General features: G+C 44.3%; 6 protein-coding genes across 7 annotated transcripts; 4 read left to right on the top strand and 2 right to left on the bottom strand.

The window, feature by feature from the left end:
- The first annotated feature begins 836 nt into the window (after positions 1-836).
- On the top strand, positions 837-7,079 carry TrAFT101_009071 (uncharacterized protein). Of its 2 annotated transcripts, XM_066128520.1 has the most exons (3): positions 837-1,051; positions 1,110-2,930; positions 2,997-7,079. In XM_066128520.1, the coding sequence occupies exons 2-3, from the start codon at positions 1,307-1,309 to the stop codon at positions 6,743-6,745; spliced, it is 5,373 nt and encodes a 1,790-aa protein (XP_065984640.1). In that variant the 5' UTR covers positions 837-1,051; positions 1,110-1,306; the 3' UTR covers positions 6,746-7,079. The 2 variants fall into 2 exon arrangements, with proteins under 2 accessions (XP_065984640.1, XP_024755206.2); XM_024907133.2 differs by having other exon boundaries at positions 837-986; positions 1,110-7,079.
- Positions 6,756-8,330, bottom strand: TrAFT101_009070 (uncharacterized protein). Its single transcript, XM_024909084.2, has 3 exons — positions 8,089-8,330; positions 7,685-7,982; positions 6,756-7,613 (listed from the first exon to the last, which is right to left on the bottom strand). Exons 1-3 carry the CDS (start codon positions 8,150-8,152, stop codon positions 7,058-7,060), a joined length of 918 nt encoding a protein of 305 aa, XP_024755205.1. The 5' UTR covers positions 8,153-8,330; the 3' UTR covers positions 6,756-7,057.
- Positions 8,331-9,385: 1,055 nt separating this feature from the next.
- On the top strand, positions 9,386-12,069 carry SEC23 (GTPase-activating protein S23; the record flags this gene model as incomplete). The annotated part of the gene is made up of 7 exons (XM_024909083.2): positions 9,386-9,478; positions 9,528-9,658; positions 9,729-10,023; positions 10,073-10,549; positions 10,607-11,701; positions 11,765-11,964; positions 12,020-12,069. The coding sequence occupies 7 exons, from the start codon at positions 9,386-9,388 to the stop codon at positions 12,042-12,044; spliced, it is 2,316 nt and encodes a 771-aa protein (XP_024755204.1). The 3' UTR covers positions 12,045-12,069.
- An 839-nt stretch (positions 12,070-12,908) lies between these two features.
- TrAFT101_009068 (uncharacterized protein) lies at positions 12,909-13,238 on the top strand (the record flags this gene model as incomplete). The annotated part of the gene is made up of 2 exons (XM_066128519.1): positions 12,909-13,078; positions 13,148-13,238. 2 exons carry the CDS (start codon positions 12,909-12,911, stop codon positions 13,236-13,238), a joined length of 261 nt encoding a protein of 86 aa, XP_065984639.1.
- An 831-nt stretch (positions 13,239-14,069) lies between these two features.
- TrAFT101_009067 (uncharacterized protein) lies at positions 14,070-16,227 on the top strand. Its single transcript, XM_066128518.1, has one exon. It carries the CDS (start codon positions 14,986-14,988, stop codon positions 15,865-15,867), a length of 882 nt encoding a protein of 293 aa, XP_065984638.1. The 5' UTR covers positions 14,070-14,985; the 3' UTR covers positions 15,868-16,227.
- TrAFT101_009066 (uncharacterized protein) lies at positions 15,887-20,036 on the bottom strand. Its single transcript, XM_066128517.1, has 3 exons — positions 19,912-20,036; positions 17,413-19,805; positions 15,887-17,331 (listed from the first exon to the last, which is right to left on the bottom strand). The coding sequence occupies exons 1-3, from the start codon at positions 19,941-19,943 to the stop codon at positions 16,403-16,405; spliced, it is 3,354 nt and encodes a 1,117-aa protein (XP_065984637.1). The 5' UTR covers positions 19,944-20,036; the 3' UTR covers positions 15,887-16,402.
- Between the last annotated feature and the right edge of the window lie 326 nt (positions 20,037-20,362).

Genomic DNA, 20,362 nt, shown 5'->3' with positions numbered 1-20,362 from the left:
CTTTTAATTTTATTATTAAAAAATTATTATTATTTTAAAAAAGTTAAGGCAGGTTTTTAATTATTATTTTATAAAAAGTATATTATATTAAAAATATTATAACTTTTATATTACTTAAATAGCTTTAAAGTAAAAGTTAAAAAATTAGAAAAAAAATTAATAAAATAAAAGTATAAAAATATATTAATTTTAATTTAAAGATTTTTTATTTAAAAAGTATTTAAAAAGTTATATATATTTAAAATAATAATAATAATAATATAGTTTTATTATTTTATATATATAAAGTACTTGAGTTATTTTATTTTATTATAATTTAATTATAAAATAAATTAATATTATTAAAATAATTTATAATTAAAATATTATTAAAAAAATATTATAAAAATTATAAATATAATTTATAAAAAACTTTTGATTATTAATATTTTTATTAAAATATAAATAATAAAATTTATTAAAAAAATCAATAATTTTTATTTATTTTATAAATAAAAAAAAATTTAAAAATTTTAGAAGTTAATAATTATAAATATATTACTATTAAATATTAAAACTTAAGTTTTATTATTTAAAATTATATTTTAAATAAAAATATTAGTATTTAAAAAAAACAATTATAAATTATTTTAATTAATATATTAGAAAAATATTTTAAATTTTTATATTATTTAGAAAATATTTTTATATTTATATTATAAATATTTAAAATATATAATTTATATATATTAATTAAAGCTATTAAAAAAGTTACTTTAAATCACTTTTAATTTATTTTATATATTTGACTTTATCCTAGGACTACTCTAAACAATATTAATATCTATTCCCTTATCTCAATATTATCTATGCTTTATCAATACTTAATTCTATCACTCTCTGGCCTAACCATGCATTACTATATATCCAATTGTCAGCCATGACACTGGAACTCGAAGGGCTAATTGCGCGTTTATTACTGGTTATCTCATGCGCTGGTGAACAGGGTATGTTCGGTAACTATAGCACAGAGGTCATAACGCCCTCGGCGTATATTCAAGATCCTCGTGTAGCATGTTTTGACCGTTCTTAGCTCTTTGTATAAAGATATATTAACTTTCGTCACCTAGGTCTTTCAATTTCGCAATTCATCGATGCTGCAAAGTTGGCACTCTCTCCGCCCGACACCACGCTGTCTCTCCAAAGAGACGTAACGCTTCAAGACTCAATATTCGTTTTATCGGACTATGGAGTCGGCACAATCTGGAGATGGCTGGTCCAACGGACAGACATCTCAATTGGTCCTCAGAGGAAATATAACCAACTAATGTTTGAAGAGGTACTGGCACTGGAAGATCTCCGCAAGGATAGATATAACAACCGACATGGGCAACCCTCTGGCCATCAAAATGCGCGCGAGAATCATTCGTCTTCCCTAGAACCCAGTGCTCAAGACGATATTCGGATATACGTCTCTCAGGAAACGATGTGGGAGGCCATTACTGGACATGCAGTAGATTATAAGCGTGTGCCTCGTTCCGAATGGCTTCTGCTTCTTGGAATCGCTTCAACAAAAGCACAGGGGATACTTCAAGGTGACCTTGGTCGTCTAGTTGATCAGGATAAACGCTCCGTGCCAAAACGAACAGATGCGCTGGTCAAGAAAGGATACATTACAAAACGAACAACGCTTGTTCGGGGAACAAAAACCAGTAAAATGTGGTTGAAGCTATTCGCTCCTCCACTCCCAAAAGACAGGAGCGCGACTGCGGAGCCAGAGGCGGAAATGAACCTATCCCGCCAAGTCCTTGCCGTCAACCTTGACGCCGTTCCTTGGCACACAAGATGGACCGGAGAATCTGTTGACTATACAGCTTTAGCAACCACCATAATGGCAATTTGTAAGGAATGGGATGTTTTACGCATGCAGGATTTGAAATCAAAATTGGGTGTTCTTGGCATGCGATGGCAAATGAAAGTTGTTTCCAAAGTCTGCAGATTCCTGAATGCGCGAGACGCAATTCGGTATGTGGCGGCAAGGCTGAACAACAAAGTCTTCAACGATTGTGTACGGTTTAATCGGGATCTCACACCCAAGGACTGGTCCATATTTTTGGCAACTGGGAAGCGAGCTGGCAAGCTTTCCAAGACCACTGAAGTATATAATCAAGATGGCCAAGATGGTGCCGGTTCTCTTTTGGGCCAGTTTGCCTCCTCGAAATGCTTAGGCGTCGCTCCACCATGGTCGGCGGATCAGCCGCTCGCAGTTATTATTGCAAAGAGCATAATGGCTTGCGGAGAGGCAGGACTGACGAATCCGGATGTATACGGGCTTACTTTAGGTGTATCCTTTACACGTTTCTTATCCTCCTTGACCACGTGCATTTCCACGCCTAACATCCAACCTATTCAGTTACAGTATCTGCAAGTAAGAAGCGAGCACTCCAGAGCCGGAAAAGTTGCATCATATAGGTACTCCATGTCATCTGCCCTACCGGCTATGCCCGACACTATGTCGGACACTATGTCGGCCAATAGTGAGCGCGAGCGACAGACCAGACAAACCAACATTCCCGTATCCTATGGTTTCCTGCAGGCGGCATACCCCATCGGAAGTTCAAAGCTGGCCAACTTAACTCAATCTAACTTATCCCAAAGAAGACAGAGAGGCAGACCTCGAAAGATGAGATCAGAGCACCCGGCTGATGCAGATACTGATCGCAACAATATCCGACTGACGCCTGATGTTACCGATGAGGTTCTTAATCCCCCAAAGGAAGACAGCCAGCCCTGTACAGGAGATTCAATGATCATCAAGCTGAGACTACCTCAAGAAACGCTTAAGGGGCTAATGAATTCATCTTCTATACTGGATGCGCCTACTGAAGAAATCTCCCTCCGGCACTCCAAACCATCATCAACAGAAGTCATGGAATGCAGGCCAGTAGATGGTGAGTTAGACATAACAGCACCGAAAATAACTACATCACAACCTTCTGATTCGACTATACCTATAGAATCCGCTCAGCTTGCGGGACGGAAACGAGGCCGAGGACGTGGCCGAACTTCTGGCCGCCCTGGTAATTTGCAAGAAGTTGAGACTTCCAACAATGACACAGCCAAAGGTAAAAGATGGAAGTGCGACAAGTGTGATAAAACCTGGAAAAATGACATTGGCCTCAAGTATCATCTCGAGCGGTCCCAAACTTCTTGTAATCCATCATATAGCCCCTCTAATCTTGATGGACTTCACCGGGAGATGAAATCTACTCTTCGATTTGCTAGAACAACCGAATCTACTGAGAAAGTTGTTAAAGTGCCTGCAAAATTAACGCGCGGCTCACGGTATGATGAACCAATCAAGACGACCAACGAAAAAGAGAGGGCGAAAAGAGGAAGAGAAGAAAATGAACACGACGCCGCAAAGATCTCACAGTTCAAGATCTCCCCAATAAGAACCAATGATGAGGAGAGTAGATATTCACACGTTGCGGTATCAGCGACTACCCCGAGCCACACCGGTGAGATTTACGCAATAAATCGATCTTCTAGTGACCAATCAATCTCGCAGCATAGAAAAATGCTGAATATATCTTCTCTACCCCAGCAACAGGCTATTATTATGCCAGTCGATATAAGTCAATCAAACCAAGTGCTTGATCTAAAAAATCGCAAATATGATGTCAATCAGCTAGAAAATCTCTCTAACACTCTCGCATGGCCCAGCTCAGGTTTTTTGCCGTCTGTCAGCGAACTAGATCTTCAAGACAACTCTAGTGAACGTTTGAAGCCAGCTTCTAAGGTTACTGATTTAGTAAAATCTACGGAGAAGACAGAGATGGAATTGGTAACAAATGCAAAAATTTACGAATCCGCATCGATCAACCTGGAGAGTGAGGGGTTCAAAAAGAAAACTTCTAGAAATGAGATAACTGATCATATCTCTTCTCTGCTGATGGAGATGCTTATCGAGCGGAAAGGTGTCCTCCCCGGAGGGCACTCCCTTTGGCGCGCTCTCGCTACCGTATGGAATACCAGATACCCAGAGAAGCCGATACCGAAGACAAAAGATTATCAATGGGCCCTGAGCCGTATGCTCAAAGATAAAGCAGTCTTGGAGCATTGGCATGGATTCCAAGACCACAGCGGCCTGTTCTCTAAATGTCAAATCTTAACACTACCACACCTTGATGCATTCTCCCCTGAGACCTTGGCTGTTGTCGAGAGCATTAAATTGCGACATCCACAGCCTTTCATACCTGCGCAATTTCAACTACCAAGTAGCGATACTGGACCAGGAGCCAGGAAGGAGAATCGCCGAGGACGCCGTGTGCTTGCTGGCGAAGTTGCTCAACTGGATGCTCCGGTATATGCGGCTCAGGCTTCAGCTAAAAAGCGTCACGGAATGATGAGCGACACGAATAGTCCAAGTAAGCGAAGAAAACCCTTACAAACTAGTATAAAAAGCCAAGCTCCTACGTCTACACCAACACCGGTAGACGAGAAGTATCGAGTAAGATGGGCGTCGAACAACCTGTTATCCAACAGGAATAATTTCCCAAAATTGAACATCACTCGCTTAAACCATGGAGCCAAGGTTCAATTTCTAACTCCAAATCGATTTTTGGAAGATGATTGGTGTGTGGACGATTACGGGGTACCGCAAAGCATAACTCGGCCTTTTCCATTTATTGATATGGAAGCTACTCAGCAGCCCACTTTCGCAGCGAAGCCTGCTATTATCGAGCCAGTTCAGTGTATTGCGGGCAAAAATGGAACCTGGCCATATCTTGACCTGCAGTTCTTTGAAGAAAAGGCTATTAACTCGAATTTCACAGTGCGTGGATGGATGCCTGATATAGAGTGGTTTCATTGGGCCGATTGGGCCCAGAGTCTTGAGAAACGAATTTCTGCAAATGATATTGGAAGACAATACGATGCTGAAACTGCCCATGATACATTTACGAACAGTTTATGGGATTGTCTCAGTGTGGAACTAGCTCAAACAGAACAGTTCGTAAACACTTTGCCGCTGGCCGCTGGCCCCCATAACATATTCATCAATCTTTCAGCTGGATTTGAAAATGGAACATCATCAATGACTTTAAAGTGGCAATCTCATGAGAATTTAACCCCTCAATCAATTGGCAAAGCTATGTACGACTTAAGGTCGTTATCCTCAAGCGATGACAGCGACTCTGAGCTCGACTTAGATGCATTTGATCCAAACCATCGAAAGCATCTCTTGGGCGCTACTGATATGAACCAGTCGAAGATTAAGCGAGTATCTTTGATAACTCGCCCGCTCACCTCAATATTCCGAAGAGAGACATATGCGCTAGATGAGGTCAGAGGAATGGGCGCTGCGGATAGCCCGCTGACCAGCCAGGAAGAACTCTTAGCCGCTTTTATTGTCGTCCGTGTCCTATTAGGAGGTGCAGATAAAGCAATTGACTGGGGTATATTACTTCACATCTTCCCAAACACCCGCCTTGCCAGTTTGCGCAAATTCTGGGCGATGGCATGCAAAGAGCAGAGACCGCACATTAAAAAATTTACGCGAGATGTCCAGGAGCGATTGATTGAAGCCTTTGAGAGCCATGAGCTCCCTATGATTGACTTTGAAGCCCCAGTTCATTATGACTGGCGGACACTTATTAAGTGGGCAACAAGAATATCTCGCCAGAAGAACTATCAAATCCCCCCCACACGAGAGCTTCTTTCTCATCGGTTCTCGTTAATAAATGCCACGTCAATCGAAGAAGATTGGGGGGAGAGATTTTTCCACGCTCAATCTTCGATCTTCTCACGATTCGAGGCGGTCACATCAGAACCCGGTGCACTTCGTGTTGATGGCATCTTCGATCAAGGCAATGATGCCAGCAATGTTCAGAGTTTGGGTATTGCAAGATCTTGGATCAAATCGCTCTGCTGTACTAGCGAAGCGAAATACTCAGTGCGAAAAATCAAAGAAAAATTTCTCACGTTATCTGGAGACGGGGCAGAACGAAGCTCACTGCTTCTTAAGGAAGCTATTGTTCAACTCACGATTCAAAGGGTTATTTGCAGGAGCAAAAAGACACCACTTGGAGGGAGACCATACAGGTTAAGTGAGTGGTATTTGTCAACGCTTAGCAGAGTGGCACAACGCTCAAAATACCAAGATGCTGCTGCTTTCAAAACGCAGATGGATGACAAATTTCGCACAGGAGGAGTTTTCGAGATACCGTACACCCTCAACGATGGCTCCATGATGGCACTGACAAATTTGAATGCTGCGGGGAAAATCAAACTTGTACCCCTAGATATACCAAATATTCCCTTCGGATTTGAGCCAGGCAATTATGAAAGCCGAAAGTATCCTAAATCTTACTATCATTTTCGACTCCAGGCAAAACCCACAAATTTGTACCAGTACAACGAGGATATCGCTGTGTTACACGCTGTAGCGTGGGAGGATTTGCCTAGCACCACGTTGAAAGGAGAAATTCCACAGTGGATCGATTTTTTTGGGAAGAACGATAGAAGGCGGTGGTCTGATATTCTCGGGGCCTTTTGTTTTACTTACGCTACGAAAGGCCCCATGGCGGCTAAGGACGTATGCAACTCTCTAAGTCCCATATTAGATGAATTTGAAGCAAAACTTATCGTAGAATGGGGGATAAGGACCAATGTTTTGGAAGAGGTTATGGATGGATCCTCTGTAACTGTAGGAGAGTGGTGGTGGCTAGCTGTACCATGGCAGTATAATCGGTCACGAGAATAGAGCCGTCAGCAAAGGAAAAAGAAAAAAAAAAGAAGAAAAAGAAGCGCTTTCACGCTGTGCCAGACCAAATCTTACGCCCTTTCTTTGTTGAGTGTTGATACCATTTCATCTAAGGCTACTTCACAATTTCGAAGACAGCCAGCATCGAACACAGCTATTGATATTGGATGCCACAAGTTCTGTAAAGTGACGTAGAGATCATACTTCACATGTCTGCCGTATCACAGATCTCCATACTGCATATTACCAACCGTTCTTGTGTACGATTGGCTGAAGGAGAGAATGAACGCCCTAGCCCAAGCAAAAGATTGGTTATATACCGAGTAAAACCTTCAAAACAATGGCAACCAGCAAGATAACTAAAGCTACGATCACCCTATCTATCCATAGCGGCACTCCTTCTGCCCCTGTCCCCGTGGGGCTAGTAGGGAAAGGGGCTTGCCGATTTCTGATAGCCAGCATCGGAGTTGGTGGGTGTGTTGAGAGATCATCTGTGATGTTGGGTGTTGTCTGAACAAATCCTTCTGCCAGCTCAGCTTCGGACGGCTCAGCTACAGGCAGCTCACCATCCCGAACAGGCTCAGAAGGGTTTTCTGATCGACGAGTTGACGATGAGTGGTCATTTTTAGTTGCCTCGAGCTCATCTCTCCAATTCATATTTAACTCGGCAGGAACTGCTATCTCTTGACACAAAGCAGCGGTTTCTTTACAACGATCTTCGCATTCAGCGATGATATCCGCATTGGACTTGGCACATACTGCGCACTTGAAAGAGACTGACTCCTGGGCAAGCCGGCGGCGAACCGCCTCGGTAGTTTCCATGCCACCTAGTTGTCCTAGCACATCTGTCTCCATGAAGCTGCGGAGCCTATGTCAATATTCATGTTAGTTAGTTACGGAAAGTAGAGGCAGGCATTTGGTAGAGCGCAGATTTCATACGCGACAAGAGCGGTTCGAATGCCCCAGGCCGGCTGCCACGTTTCTTCATGATGGCCACTTATGCTGAGACAGATCTCACGGTTGGCCTCAAATCGGCCATTTGGGGTAGAAAATCGAAAACTTGGAGGCCGGAGAGGATACGCGGGAGGCAAAATTATTCGACCATGGTAGACACCTTGGCTGTATGCGGAGTTTGGGGGCCCTCGAAGAGTAAAATGCCATTCGAAGAGGTCCGACTCTAATGGCTCCGCGGTATAATCAGGAGACGGCGTATTTGAGAGCTCTGCAGCCTCGCGGACTGGAAGATGTTTGAGTTAGTGCTTCTACGAATGATGAAGAGTTCCAATGGCCAAATTCCGTTGTCTTCACTGCATGCGATCAGAAATTGGGAGGAATAGACTAACGTATGCGCCGAATAGTGGGGGATTTAGTGTTAGTGTACGATGCAGCTCCCGTTGACGTCGCCATAGGTCCAAGGGTTAGAGGAATGGAATGAAATGAAATGGTCTTAATATGGCGCAAAGGGTTGAGCCTAGAAAATGGACGATGCTAGGTGTGTTATAAATAGTAGTATGTCACGACAGGATTAGACAAGCGGTTTATATGAAAAAGAGTGATAACTCAGGAAGAAAACAGATTGCATTTGATTGCTAAGGTTGGTATGTCTGCGTGGTTGTAAAAGGATAAGAAAATAATATACTTAGTTTAATATAAAACAACATAAAAAAAATAAATAAAAAATATATATATATATATATAAATAAAATAAAATAAAATAAAATAAAATAAAATAAATAAATAAAATAAATAAATAAAATAAATAAAATAAATAAAATAAATAAAATAAATAAAATAAATAAAATAAATAAAATAAATAAAATAAATAAAATAAATAAAATAAATAAAATAAATAAAATAAATAAAATAAATAAAATAAATAAAATAAATAAAATAAATAAAATAAATAAAATAAATAAAATAAAATAAATAAAATAAAATAAATAAGATAAATAAATAAAATAAATAAAATAAATAAAATAAATAAAATAAATAAAATAAATAAAATAAATAAAATAAATAAAATAAATAAAATAAATAAAATAAATAAAATAAATAAAATAAAATAAATAAAATAAATAAAATAAATAAAATAAATAAAATAAATAAAATAAATAAAATAAATAAAATAAATAAAATAAATAAAATAAATAAAATAAATAAAATAAATAAAATAAATAAAATAAATAAAATAAATAAAATAAATAAAATAAATAAAATAAATAAAATAAATAAAATAAATAAAATAAATAAAATAAATAAAATAAATAAAATAAATAAAATAAATAAAATAAATAAAATAAATAAAATAAATAAATAAAATAAAATAAAATAAATAAATAAAATAAAATAAATATAGTTATGTTTTATATTATGTGTTCTCTAGTGGGGCTATTCCGTGGCGACAAGCTACTCAACACTGTCCCGCCAGCTTAGACTGCTAGCTGTCCTTCTGCTTGTTGTGTGCTCTGTGCGTGTAAACGTGTTAAGATTTCAAGCGACGTTGCCAACCTGAACAGATCATTTAAATTCCACCCGTTCAAGTATCTCACCCTCGTGGAAAAACTACCGTGAATTGCCACAACAACAACCATCTCTGTCAACAGTATCGGCTGAGTGTCCAACGACTCAGCTCGACTACCAATGGACTACGAAGCTGTTAAAGAACAATGGAGCGAAGTGGAAGATCGTGATGGCGTTCGCCTGAGCTGGAATGTCTTTCCAAGCTCCCGAATGGTAGTTCTCTTGACATGCACAAATCTTGCACAAGCTGATAGATCAACAGGAAGCCTCAAGGCTAGTTGTACCGATAGGCGCATTATTCACTCCTTTGAAAGAGAAGCCAGAGACGCCTCTGCTACAATTCGAGCCCGTCACATGCAAGCAGCCTTGTCGTTCGGTCCTCAACCCATTCTGGTAAACTTTCCATGATCGACCAGCTTCCTCAGTTCCCATGCGCATGCTCCCTAACTAATGATTATGTTAGTCAGGTGGATGTTCGTGCTCGTGTATGGATCTGCCCATTCTGCTTGTCAAGAAACCAGCTTCCGCCACATTACAAAGATATCACCGCGAATGCGATCCCACCAGAATTGCATCCTGCGAATACTACTATCGAATATAGGCTGTCAAGGCCTGCGCCTGCGCCGCCTCTGTTCCTATACGTTGTTGATTTATGCCAGGAGGAAGATAGTCTGGTTGCCTTGAAAGAGTCCCTAGTAATGAGCCTTAGCCTCCTTCCAGAAAATGCGCTGGTTGGGCTTATTACGTATGGTACAATGGTGCGTTTATTTCTACTCTCACAAGCGAACGATTGTTCACCGTATGTAGGCTCAAGTCCATGAAATTGGTTATGAGGGCTGCGCCAAGTCCTATGTCTTCCGTGGAAGTAAAGACTACTCTGCCAAAACTGTTCAGGAGATGCTCGGCCTGACGTCGCATGGCCCAAGACCTGGAGTGCCACCACAGGCAGGCCGCCAGATGAACGTTGGATCCACGTCAAGATTTCTGTTGCCGGTTCAGCAGGCTGAATTCCAACTTACTAAAGTTCTGGAGTCTCTGCAAAAAGACCCCTGGCCAACCGCCAGCGACCGGAGAAGCCTACGCTGCACTGGTGTTGCTTTGAGCGTTGCCATTGGCCTAATGGAGTCAACGTTTCAAAACTCTGGTGGTCGTATAATGCTGTTCGCCGGCGGGCCCGCAACCGAAGGACCTGGTATGGTTGTTGGCCCAGAACTAAGGGAGCCGATCCGTTCTCATCACGACATCGATCGCGATAACGCCAAGTACTACAAGAAGGCACTAAAGGTAAGATTGAGCAAATGAGCAGGATAACAGGATACCGCGTACTAACGTTAGTGATAGTTTTACGATAACTTAGCCAAGCGTACTGCCCATAATGGCCACATCATAGATATATTTGCAGGCTGTCTTGACCAAGTTGGTTTGCTTGAAATGAAGGGGCTCTGTAACTCAACAGGCGGTCATATGATTCTCACTGACAGCTTTACATCTTCAATGTTTAAACAATCATTTGTGCGCATTTTCGAGAAAGATGGCGACGATAACCTCCTGATGGGCTTCAACGCGGTACTTGAAGTACTGACAACTAAGGAGCTCAAGGTCACTGGGCTGATTGGGCACGCAGTGTCCCTCAATAAAAAGTCAGTCTCTGTTGGCGAGACGGAGTGTGGTATCGGTAATACCTGTTCATGGAAGATGTGTGGCATCGATCCCAATTCCAGCTATGGTATCTATTTTGAAGTTGCAAATCAAGGGCCAACAACTCACCAACAAGCACCCCAAAAGGGGATGATGCAGTTCTTAACATATTATCAACATTCCTCGGGACAATTTCACCTTCGTGTGACGACTATTGCTAGGAATCTGAGCGGCCCTGCTGGAGATCCAGCCATCGCGCAATCCTTTGACCAAGAAGCAGCAGCTGTGCTGATGTCACGGATTGCTGTTTTCAAGGCTGAGGTTGATGATGGGCCCGATGTACTGCGCTGGGTGGATAGGATGTTGATCCGCCTTTGCTCAAGATTTGCAGACTATCGAAAGGATGACCCGACTTCATTCCGTTTGGAGAAGAACTTCACCCTATATCCTCAATTTATGTTCCATCTTCGCAGAAGCCAGTTTTTACAGGTTTTCAACAATTCGCCTGACGAAACTGCATTTTATCGTCACGTGTTAAACCACGAAGACGTTAGCAATTCCCTCGTCATGATTCAGCCGACTCTAGACTCATACACATTTGATCAGGACGGAGGCCAGCCTGTACTGCTTGACTCTGCGTCCATTCAGCCAACCCATATCCTTCTACTAGATACCTTCTTCCATATTCTCATTTTCCACGGTGAAACCATTGCCGAGTGGAGAAAGGCTGGCTACCAGGACCAAGAAGGCTATGAGAACTTTGCCGCTCTATTAGAACAACCAAAAGAAGACGCCAGGGTAAGTGCAAGAGAAGAAGAAAAAGCACAACTGTATTTAGAAATAACTAACGGTGCTGTGTAGGATCTAATTACGGACCGTTTCCCACTCCCTAGATTCATTATTTGCGATGCGGGTGGCTCTCAGGCGAGATTCCTGCTCTCCAAACTTAATCCATCAACAACTCATACGACAGGAGCATATGGTGGTGTCGGGGCAACCTCTGCCCAAACCATTTTCACTGATGATGTGTCTCTGCAGACATTTATGGACCATTTGATGAAGTAAGAAATACATATAAGAATTAGACGTCGAAAATTATACTGACAATGACGATAGGTTGGCTGTTAGCGGCACGAACTAAAATAGATTGGTTATCACAGATAATAAAATCACGGAGACCCGCTAGCTATGTGGGAGAATCAACTCAAAATGAAGAACCATCTTTTTTTTTTTTTTTTTTTTTTTTGCCCCAAGCACAATCCTGTGTAACTTAAATCTAATGGTAATAATATAAATATTTGCTATGTATGTATGTGCATACATACATACATATGTACAGTACATACACATATATTGGTGAGATACATACACACGTCCGTAGCAATGATTTTGGATGAACTGGCTACTTTTCATGGCTCAGTGTTGTACACATAGGGGGAAGTCGGAGAGTTCTGTTAGTCGGGAGTTGGAGCTAGGGCGATGGCTTGAAGTATAAGCGGAGCCGAGAACAATATGAATCTGATGATAATATTAAGGCGCTCTGACGTTTTAGCAAAGACAAACAGTTACGAATAATGGCACAGGGTATTTTTTTACCTGAAATATAATATATACAGTACAGTACATAGTAGTACCTTGGTACATATGCAAATACCTACTCAATGCGACAATGCGACAGAACAAACTTGCAAGCTCTGGGGCAAAATAGCTAGAGTACCGGTGTGATAAGTTTCCGCTTTTTGTATCCAGGACTGTAAGGTGGCCACTTGGCGAACGCCTTCGTAGAACAATGCTAAAGAACAATGGCTATGCCTGACGGTAATCTGGAGCGAGATGCAAGTCCTCGAGATGGGCCTCCGTCAGCCAGGCGAGGATAAAAAGGCCGGTGATGCCCGGCAAGAAATCCATCTCATCAGCAACAGCATCTTCGCACTTCCAAAGCCTCGAACATCCAATATCAACCTCTTGCAAAGCATTTCCGCTTCACCACACCTAAACAGCAAAAATGGCCCGCTCCGCCCAGACCGTCATGACCAAGCCCCAGGGCAAGCCTCAATACATCGGCTACCTTGGCTGCACCGTCATGGCCAAGCCTCAGGACAAGCCTCAAGGCAAGCCTCAGGACAAGCCTCAAGGCAAGCCTCAGTACATCGGCTACCTTGGCTGCACCGTCATGTAAACAGCCTACGGATGAGAGACACAGGCGGCGCGTTACGCCGGCACAACTCACACTCGTCACTGCAGAGTTTCTTTGAGTAGTTCCCCACGGGGTCTCATGGCAAACTCTCAATTCGGATTTTCTCACCAATTTTTTGCAACAATTGTCAATTTTTAGGCCTCTTATCCAGCAGATTGCGGTACTTGGCTTTTTCTGCTCCAATCGTCTCTGACTTCCAACTGGGGGTTATGATAGCATGGCTAGATGAGACACTGTTGAGCTGATAGTATTCGGGACTTATGAGAATGAGAGATAATGGGATATATCGGTTTATGATGCATACTCTTACACCAGCTAGCTATGCAATGAATCATGCCATCTTCTGAATAAATATTTTCCTTTATATTGTTTAAAAAATCTGGTCTTGCCTTGAATCAGTGAATTGCCTGTCATCTGCCCCTTTCCTTGTATGTGTGTGTATATGTGCCTTCACCTAGAGCACTGAATGGCCTTTTTGATTATATGTGTATGTTGAGCATGTAGCTAAAACTCTTATCTTGCCTAGGTGGACAGTTTAGTTTTTGTTGTTTTAGATAAAACTCACCGTAGACGAAAGGTTGATGCATATACATATACTAGTACCTATGTATATACATGTATACATGTGTACCTATCTAATTTATATTCTTTTAACATGATTTATTATACAGTAGATACCATGCATACAAGTAGTCTATCAAAGCAGCACGAGCAGCAAGGGACCCTGGTCCAAACCTGGCCCCCTGTATCGTTGATCCCTGCCAAGCGCGTGAACACACTCAGCTGTGTTAATTAGCAGGGACGCGAGCGCAGCCTGCCTGCAGCAATCATCGTCATCACCATCATATCATCATCGTCACCATCACGCGCCAGCCTGGCCGACGTTGCCCTTGGATACCCCTCGGTGAGCCAAAGCCACCATCACCAGGCAGCGCCTTCGCCGAAGCCAATTGCGGCCGGCATCAAGCGCTCTGCTCTCCACCTCTCGGTAGGTTGCGCGACGCCTTTTACAGCGCCGTCTTCCCTTGTCTCACAGCACACAAGCACCATGGCACATATTGATTCCGATTGCGCGCGAGGCAAGGCTTCGAGGCGCAAGTGAGGGAAACTCGGGCCTTGTTGGAGGCTGGAACTGAAGATCAGATACAAACAGGCAGTCTCGCACTGTCATCATCCTCTGCAGGTTCTTACATGCCAGTAAGTGGTGCGCAGCGATGGAGCCTCTACCAGCGAGCCATGGCTTCTACTTCTATGGCACCAAGCCAGGACCACTGCAAACCGAGCAAGCTTCCGCGGAGCTGCAAGCTTGATGCTCGATATTGCACCTGAGCATGATGCCGCAACGTCCCCCAAGCTGAAGATGCCCAGGTAGCCCAGGCCAGCAGCATAGACTATTTTCTTCTCATGTTGTGATCCGACAGCATGAATTGTAACAGCCGCCACCCCCCATAGGCTGCCACACTGGATGGTTTCTGGCGGCTTGGCTGCCTTTCTTCCATCCCTCTGCCCTTCTCTCGCGCATACTCTGTCTATGTAGAACCCCTCATGCGGAATCTTTACTGACGAAGCGTCGTGGCTCTAGGGATCTATCTGCGTACACAATTTTGCAATTTGTTCTCTGGCGCCAGCAAGCTTTTTCGTCGACCGCTGATCACGATTGATTCCCCCTCTCAGCTTACAGACACGGCACATTGGTTAGCTAGGGAACCGCTGTCGCATTCTTGTTCCTCAAGCCATTGTTCTCTAATCTCTACTCATTATACCATCACCTGCAAGAGGAGTTGTAGCTTTCATTGCTGCTTCTGCTGCTGAATATTCACTAAACGACTCGCAAATACCCGATATCTTCACACTGGACTGAATAAGCAAACGATATTGTTCTTCCATGGCATCATCTGAGGTGGATCAAAAGTATCTGGGGCGATTAGCCAGGGCAGTCGAAAATGATAATACCATACTCTCATCAACACTCTTCAAGATCCTGGGCCTCTCCCTCAGGCTTTCTGAGAAGCTCGTCGAGGTGAAGAAGCAGCGCAAGCCAGATGCAACCCTCCATGAAAACATCATGCGCATCCTTTGGTTAGCGCGTGAAGGGCTCAAAATGCTGCAAGAATATGTCATTCCTTTTGTCAGTAACTGCGTCGAATTAAAGGTTTTGGCCTATAAGCTACGCGCCAGCTTCCATCACATCTTTGTCCTGTTTCGAAATCAGCCTCGCGTTTCTAATATGCCGGGCTGGGATCCCGATGCCGTATCAGCTGAACGTGAGAAAGAGATCATTAGTGCGGATGACTACCAACAAACAATGCGTCACACTCTTGAAGGGGGTCCTGTTGGCCCTCCTCCTGGCTTTGAAGCTCCGGTCTCGGCTCTCTCGCTTTCTTTCCTCCTACCTGCTAAAGACTATCTGCCCACAGCCCACCAGTATTTTGAAGAGGCTGCACAATTGGCTGATAGACTTCTCTGGGGCTCTCACTCGCTGCGGTTGTCAGTGAAGACGGAATACGCTGCGTTTCTCTACGAATGTGTCCATGACGCCGATGGCAGCCGCAGTCTGGCGAGAAGTACAATAAATGAGGTCTATGAAGCGACAGAAGGCATGGATGATGACATGTTTCGGGATGCTTGTGAATTGGTCACCGTGTTGGGGAAGATGATGAAGCGTGGCCTCGGATCTAGCAACACGCTTCACAGCAAAGCTCAGGTGCCACACTCTGTTCATTCCAATGAGACTACTCCTCCCATTGGCATGGAAAATCCAATATAGCTTGAAATGAGTGTGGTGATGAGAGCGGGCTTGAGTTCCAACCTCCTATTGAGCACGACAGGGTTATGCCATTCTGGTACCTGGATCAGGTTGGTAGACCTCATTTACGAAACGATTTCTCATGTGTATTTTATTTTTCTCCCAGTGTACTCCCCCCTCGGCGAGTAGAGAGCATAGCCGCTAATCGACATGGACCCAGTTAGGCAAACAGCGTTTTGACAGCTAATGTTAGTATATATCCCTATATTTAGTTAACGTTCAAATTTATATCCCCCCCTTCTTTTTCTCTCTCAATACAGTATATCTTGCCAACATAGCTGGCTGTAATGCGTTTAATTCATTCTCCTGGTACATCAAGGCAACTCTTTGTGTCAACAATCTGTGATGTTATACTGTAGCCCTTCTCATGGCTGGCTCTTTGCACTTGCGCCACCGCAGCGTGCTCACATAACTCATCAAAATAAGTCGACAATGGTGAAAGCTGAGCTCTGGTCATTTATATATGCTTATATAACATGGTAAAGCTGCTACGGCTTTAGGTCCCCGTTGGCCTGGCCATTGTCCCTCCCTTCCGACGTCTCGTAGGCATATTCATTAGCGATTCATGGCTTACCTCATTGATTCCCGACGGCTTGTACCCGCTCAATGTTGCTACCTTTATAACATTGCCAAATGCAAAAGCGACCGATGACTCCCCAAATTTGACACCGGGACCCGGCTCGCAGACAATCATTTGCCCCGGGTCTTCATCACTGGGGAAAAGAGGTGTGATTTCATCTATATCTTGACGGTCACCAGGTGCCGCTCTCCACAACTCCCAGCAGTTGAAAGCCCCAACTTCCTGACTCTTTGCGTTCGGTAGGCGGTTTCGCACGCTCGAAATAGCTTTCTGCTGTCGGTTCCTCGATTCGGTACGGGGCCGACGACGAAGCCCAATTGCACTACCATCATACAGAAGTCTCCAAACACCAGGGTTGTCTATGCGTTTCGTTGTTTGTACTGCTTCAGACCAACCACACCATCCGCTGATTGCACGATCAATACCATAATTCTGCAGAAAAATAGCGTCATCGTCCTCATGAGGTGTAAAGGTGTGTAAGATACCGTCACCGGAGTCCAGCGCCTGGTAGCTGAGTGTGAAAGATTTGAGCCCTATTGACATGGCGTTTGATGCCCGATGGCAGGAGAAAGCACAGTCGAGCGAACGCGGTCGCAAGTTCTCTATCGAGAAGCTCCAAGCAGTAGATCCATCATTCAGGTTTATGAGATGAACGTCCGACTTTGACGATGCAAGAAAATAGGCGAGAGGCGAAAGCGGTACAACTTGATGTATTTCATCAACCACAAGCTTTCCTGTAAAAACTTTCTGCTCTCCCCACGACATCCCGATTCTTTCTACAACATGTATATCTCCATTTCGAGATGTTGCTATAAGGAAAACAGTCGGACTTTGATGCTCGCCAGCTATATGATATGGATGATTCCCGTTGGTCAGCCATGACCTGAGCCTGCACTTTAACGCGAATGGAAGGACGCCCGACTCACCTATACTTATAAGTTGGCGTGCGCAGGTTAGCCCGGAACAAAGCATGAACTCGCGGCTTTCTCCTGAAGCCGGTTCAATATCTACGACGGTTCCATTCTTCCATACTATAACGGGTCTTGGAATGTTTGATGATACATTCGGATCTAAGAAGAAAGCTGTTGGCTTCTGATTGTAGGTTTCCGCAGCTATGATAGGGCCTTGCACGTTGGTTGCAATGTTCCAAAAAGTGACAGCATCCGATGACAGAATTGCTAGCCACTCCGAGTCCTCATCAATGGCAATTGCAAGTACGGGAAATTTAATCCCGATATCTCTTTCTGGGTCAGAGATTGTGAAGCATCGATCCTCGTTGTTAAGACTCCACAGGCAAATTTTACGGTCCAAGCCAACAGACACAGCGTATCCTCCAGAGGAATATGCGAGCATAGCTATATCAAGGCAATGCCCTCCGGACAATGTTTTAACTCCCAGGCTAGGCTCCTCGCTAGAATCACTGAGCCCTTCTCGCTTCGCTTTGTCATCTGGTAAAAGATAGGCTGTAAGTCGGCGGAGCAGAAAAACCACAAGAACGTCTATGAAAACGAGCGGAGTGAGCTGATGATTGATAAAATCGAGTACTGCTGGTGATAAAATCGACTCTTTCATCCGAGGCGCTCGATTGGATCCCTTTTTTACAAAAACCAAAGGCTCATAGACTCTGGCTATGTAGCTATAGGCTGAAGGCTTTATGATGCGAATTATTTCATGAGCTGCATCGTGGTCTTGCAGCAGTAGCCAAGAAGTAGGACTCCTTGCTTGGTGGATTTCGTTCAGTAGAGATGTCTTCAAAGGAGATGGGAGGCTGGGCTCTAAATTTTTGCCGCCATATAACTGAGATAGCCGCCGAGAAATATCTCTATCGCTGAAAAAACGAGATTGGGCGATAAATACGAAGCCCAGGACGACGAGTGTTCCAGCGACTCGTGTTGATAATGCAATCTTCCCTTGAACTATGCGTTTCACCCAGGAGGAGTTGCGACTGTAGTTCGCATTGCGGTTACGACGCATAGACTCTTTTGCGAGAGCATCCCCAAGCTCCATTCGACGCACATCAACACTGAGGACAGAGAGGAAGAAGGTAGATAGATAGAAAGTATCAAGCACAATTGCAACCGCCGCAAAGATGCAGAATTCGGAAACGCCTGGCGAGACAACGCGTGACAATGCTATTAGAATCGCACAGTTCTGGATGGAGGTTGCCAAGGCAGCGGGCGCAATCTCGCCAAAAGCATACCCTATCCTGTTGCTCGTACTATCTTCCGAAGGAGTGCGAATCAATGCGTTCATCAGCCGAAGGATATGATCCAGGCTCATTATCAGCACTATTAAGGGGTATGCGGCCCGCGGAATACGGGAAAGATCGAGGTTCAAGAAAGCGCAGACAGTGAGACTAGACACAATCGAAAGCAATATCTGGGCAATGACGGTGACTATGAGGCCAAACTTGGATTTGATAGCGCGGAGCTTCGTTAGGTTTATGAGGAAATATAGGAGGGCGACCGCATAGGCCACGGCAAAAATGATTGAATCTTGAGCAGTAATCGGCCTGAATTTAAACTCATAGAGCTGGCTGCCTGAGACTTGGCCGTTTGCAGGATATATGTCCCATTTGTCCCCTACCTTGGCGGGTAAAGATGGCGCGACGTCCTCCCAATGGCGACCAACAGGCGACGCATTTCGGTACAAGAGCGTAATGACGAGGGCGTCGGCGGCTAGTAAACGGCGATCTTCAAATCGCTTGCCACTAAAAACAATAGAGTGCCGTAAGGTGATGTTTGCCGGTGTGGATTGGTTCTTCCTGTCGTTGACGGTTGCCAGGATATCTTCGTCGGCCAGAATTCGTTCGCGGGAGCAGTTCCAGTACAGCAGCGGCGATTGAAATGCCCACGACTGGTCGGTCAGGCCATTGACGACGTGGAGAGCATCGCGTTGGGCTGGCGATAGGGGCGCATTGGGGTCACCGGGAGGAGGCAGGCCGGAATACCTGCCAGGGTTGAAGTCTTGAGTTGTGCCCAGAAGCTCGTCTTGTAGCTCGAGAGCCGACAGGAGGACGTCCGGGCTCAATGCTTGCATATAGCTCGAATGGATCCATATGGAACGCATGATGATGTCGGGAGTGATGGCGGCGTCGTAGCGGAGCGGCTGGGCGGCGGTCCATGCATGGTGAGGGAGGTTCGACGCCGCGCTGACGAAATCGGTGGTGTACAGAAATGGCACCGGGTATATTAGCAGTGAAGCAACGCCGGCCGAGGCCAGCAGCGTCCCGATGGCATTGCGAGACGCATTTCGGCCGTAGCGAGCAACAGCTCGTCGAAACGGGTGAGATGGTGCGAGGACAGGTGCCTCTGTTGTTCTATGGCGCAGATACCCATGGTCAACACAGCTTTTTGATTGGACGAGGCTACCTCCGGGCTCTGGGATGGAGGGTAGCGAGGGAATGGAATCGAGCGTGTCCTCACCCTCGCAGCGGATAGAGCAAGTACCAGATCATCTGGATCTCGGCATCGAATGGCTGCTGGTTGCGCTATGAGGTGATGCGAGAAGCCTCCGCAGCTGATACCGAACGATTGGCGCCGCAGCTGTCAGGTGGCCCCAGTATATAGACATTATCGGAGATCTCGATCCTAACGCGATTTAGCCGTGCCTACCTACTTTAGTAGGCACCATGGCCGGGTCTCAGCTTGGCGCATTGTTGCTGCAGAAATGGCTACCTCAGGAATGTTGTGTGAGGTACAAGGCCGCACGCCCGCCATGTGAAGTACCTTATAGTACTAGCAGCCGCCTGTAGTGGTCGGGTACCAAATTGTGCTGTATTGCGGCTAACTGCTAGAACCTTAGCAAGTCCTTCGCAGTAATAATAAACTGATAGACTATAACAACACCGAATATGTATTAAAACACAAGACAATT

The sequence above is a fragment of the Trichoderma asperellum genome, chromosome 5, assembly GCF_020647865.1.
Source record: "Trichoderma asperellum chromosome 5, complete sequence".
NCBI lineage: Eukaryota > Fungi > Ascomycota > Sordariomycetes > Hypocreales > Hypocreaceae > Trichoderma > Trichoderma asperellum.
Note: the sequence above shows the minus strand (reverse complement) of the source record. Positions and strands in the feature narration are given on the sequence as shown.

Bases quoted from the DNA above. Each gene is read 5' to 3' on its own strand.
- TrAFT101_009067 (XM_066128518.1), top strand. From the start codon at position 14,986: ATGGCATCATCTGAGGTGGATCAAAAGTATCTGGGGCGATTAGCCAGG.
- TrAFT101_009070 (XM_024909084.2), bottom strand. From the start codon at position 8,152: ATGGCGACGTCAACGGGAGCTGCATCGTACACTAACACTAAATCCCCC. The intron at 7,983-8,088 runs GTTAGTCTATTC...AACATCTTCCAG, and splicing joins CCCCACTATTCGGCGCATAC to TCCGCGAGGCTGCAGAGCTC. The intron at 7,614-7,684 runs GTATGAAATCTG...ATATTGACATAG, and splicing joins ATTCGAACCGCTCTTGTCGC to GCTCCGCAGCTTCATGGAGA.
- TrAFT101_009066 (XM_066128517.1), bottom strand. From the start codon at position 19,943: ATGATCTGGTACTTGCTCTATCCGCTGCGAGG. The intron at 19,806-19,911 runs GTGAGGACACGC...TCTGCGCCATAG, and splicing joins TTGCTCTATCCGCTGCGAGG to AACAACAGAGGCACCTGTCC. The intron at 17,332-17,412 runs GTGAGTCGGGCG...CATATCATATAG, and splicing joins ACGCCAACTTATAAGTATAG to CTGGCGAGCATCAAAGTCCG.
- TrAFT101_009071 (XM_024907133.2), top strand. From the start codon at position 920: ATGACACTGGAACTCGAAGGGCTAATTGCGCGTTTATTACTGGTTATC. The intron at 987-1,109 runs GTATGTTCGGTA...TTCGTCACCTAG, and splicing joins CTCATGCGCTGGTGAACAGG to GTCTTTCAATTTCGCAATTC.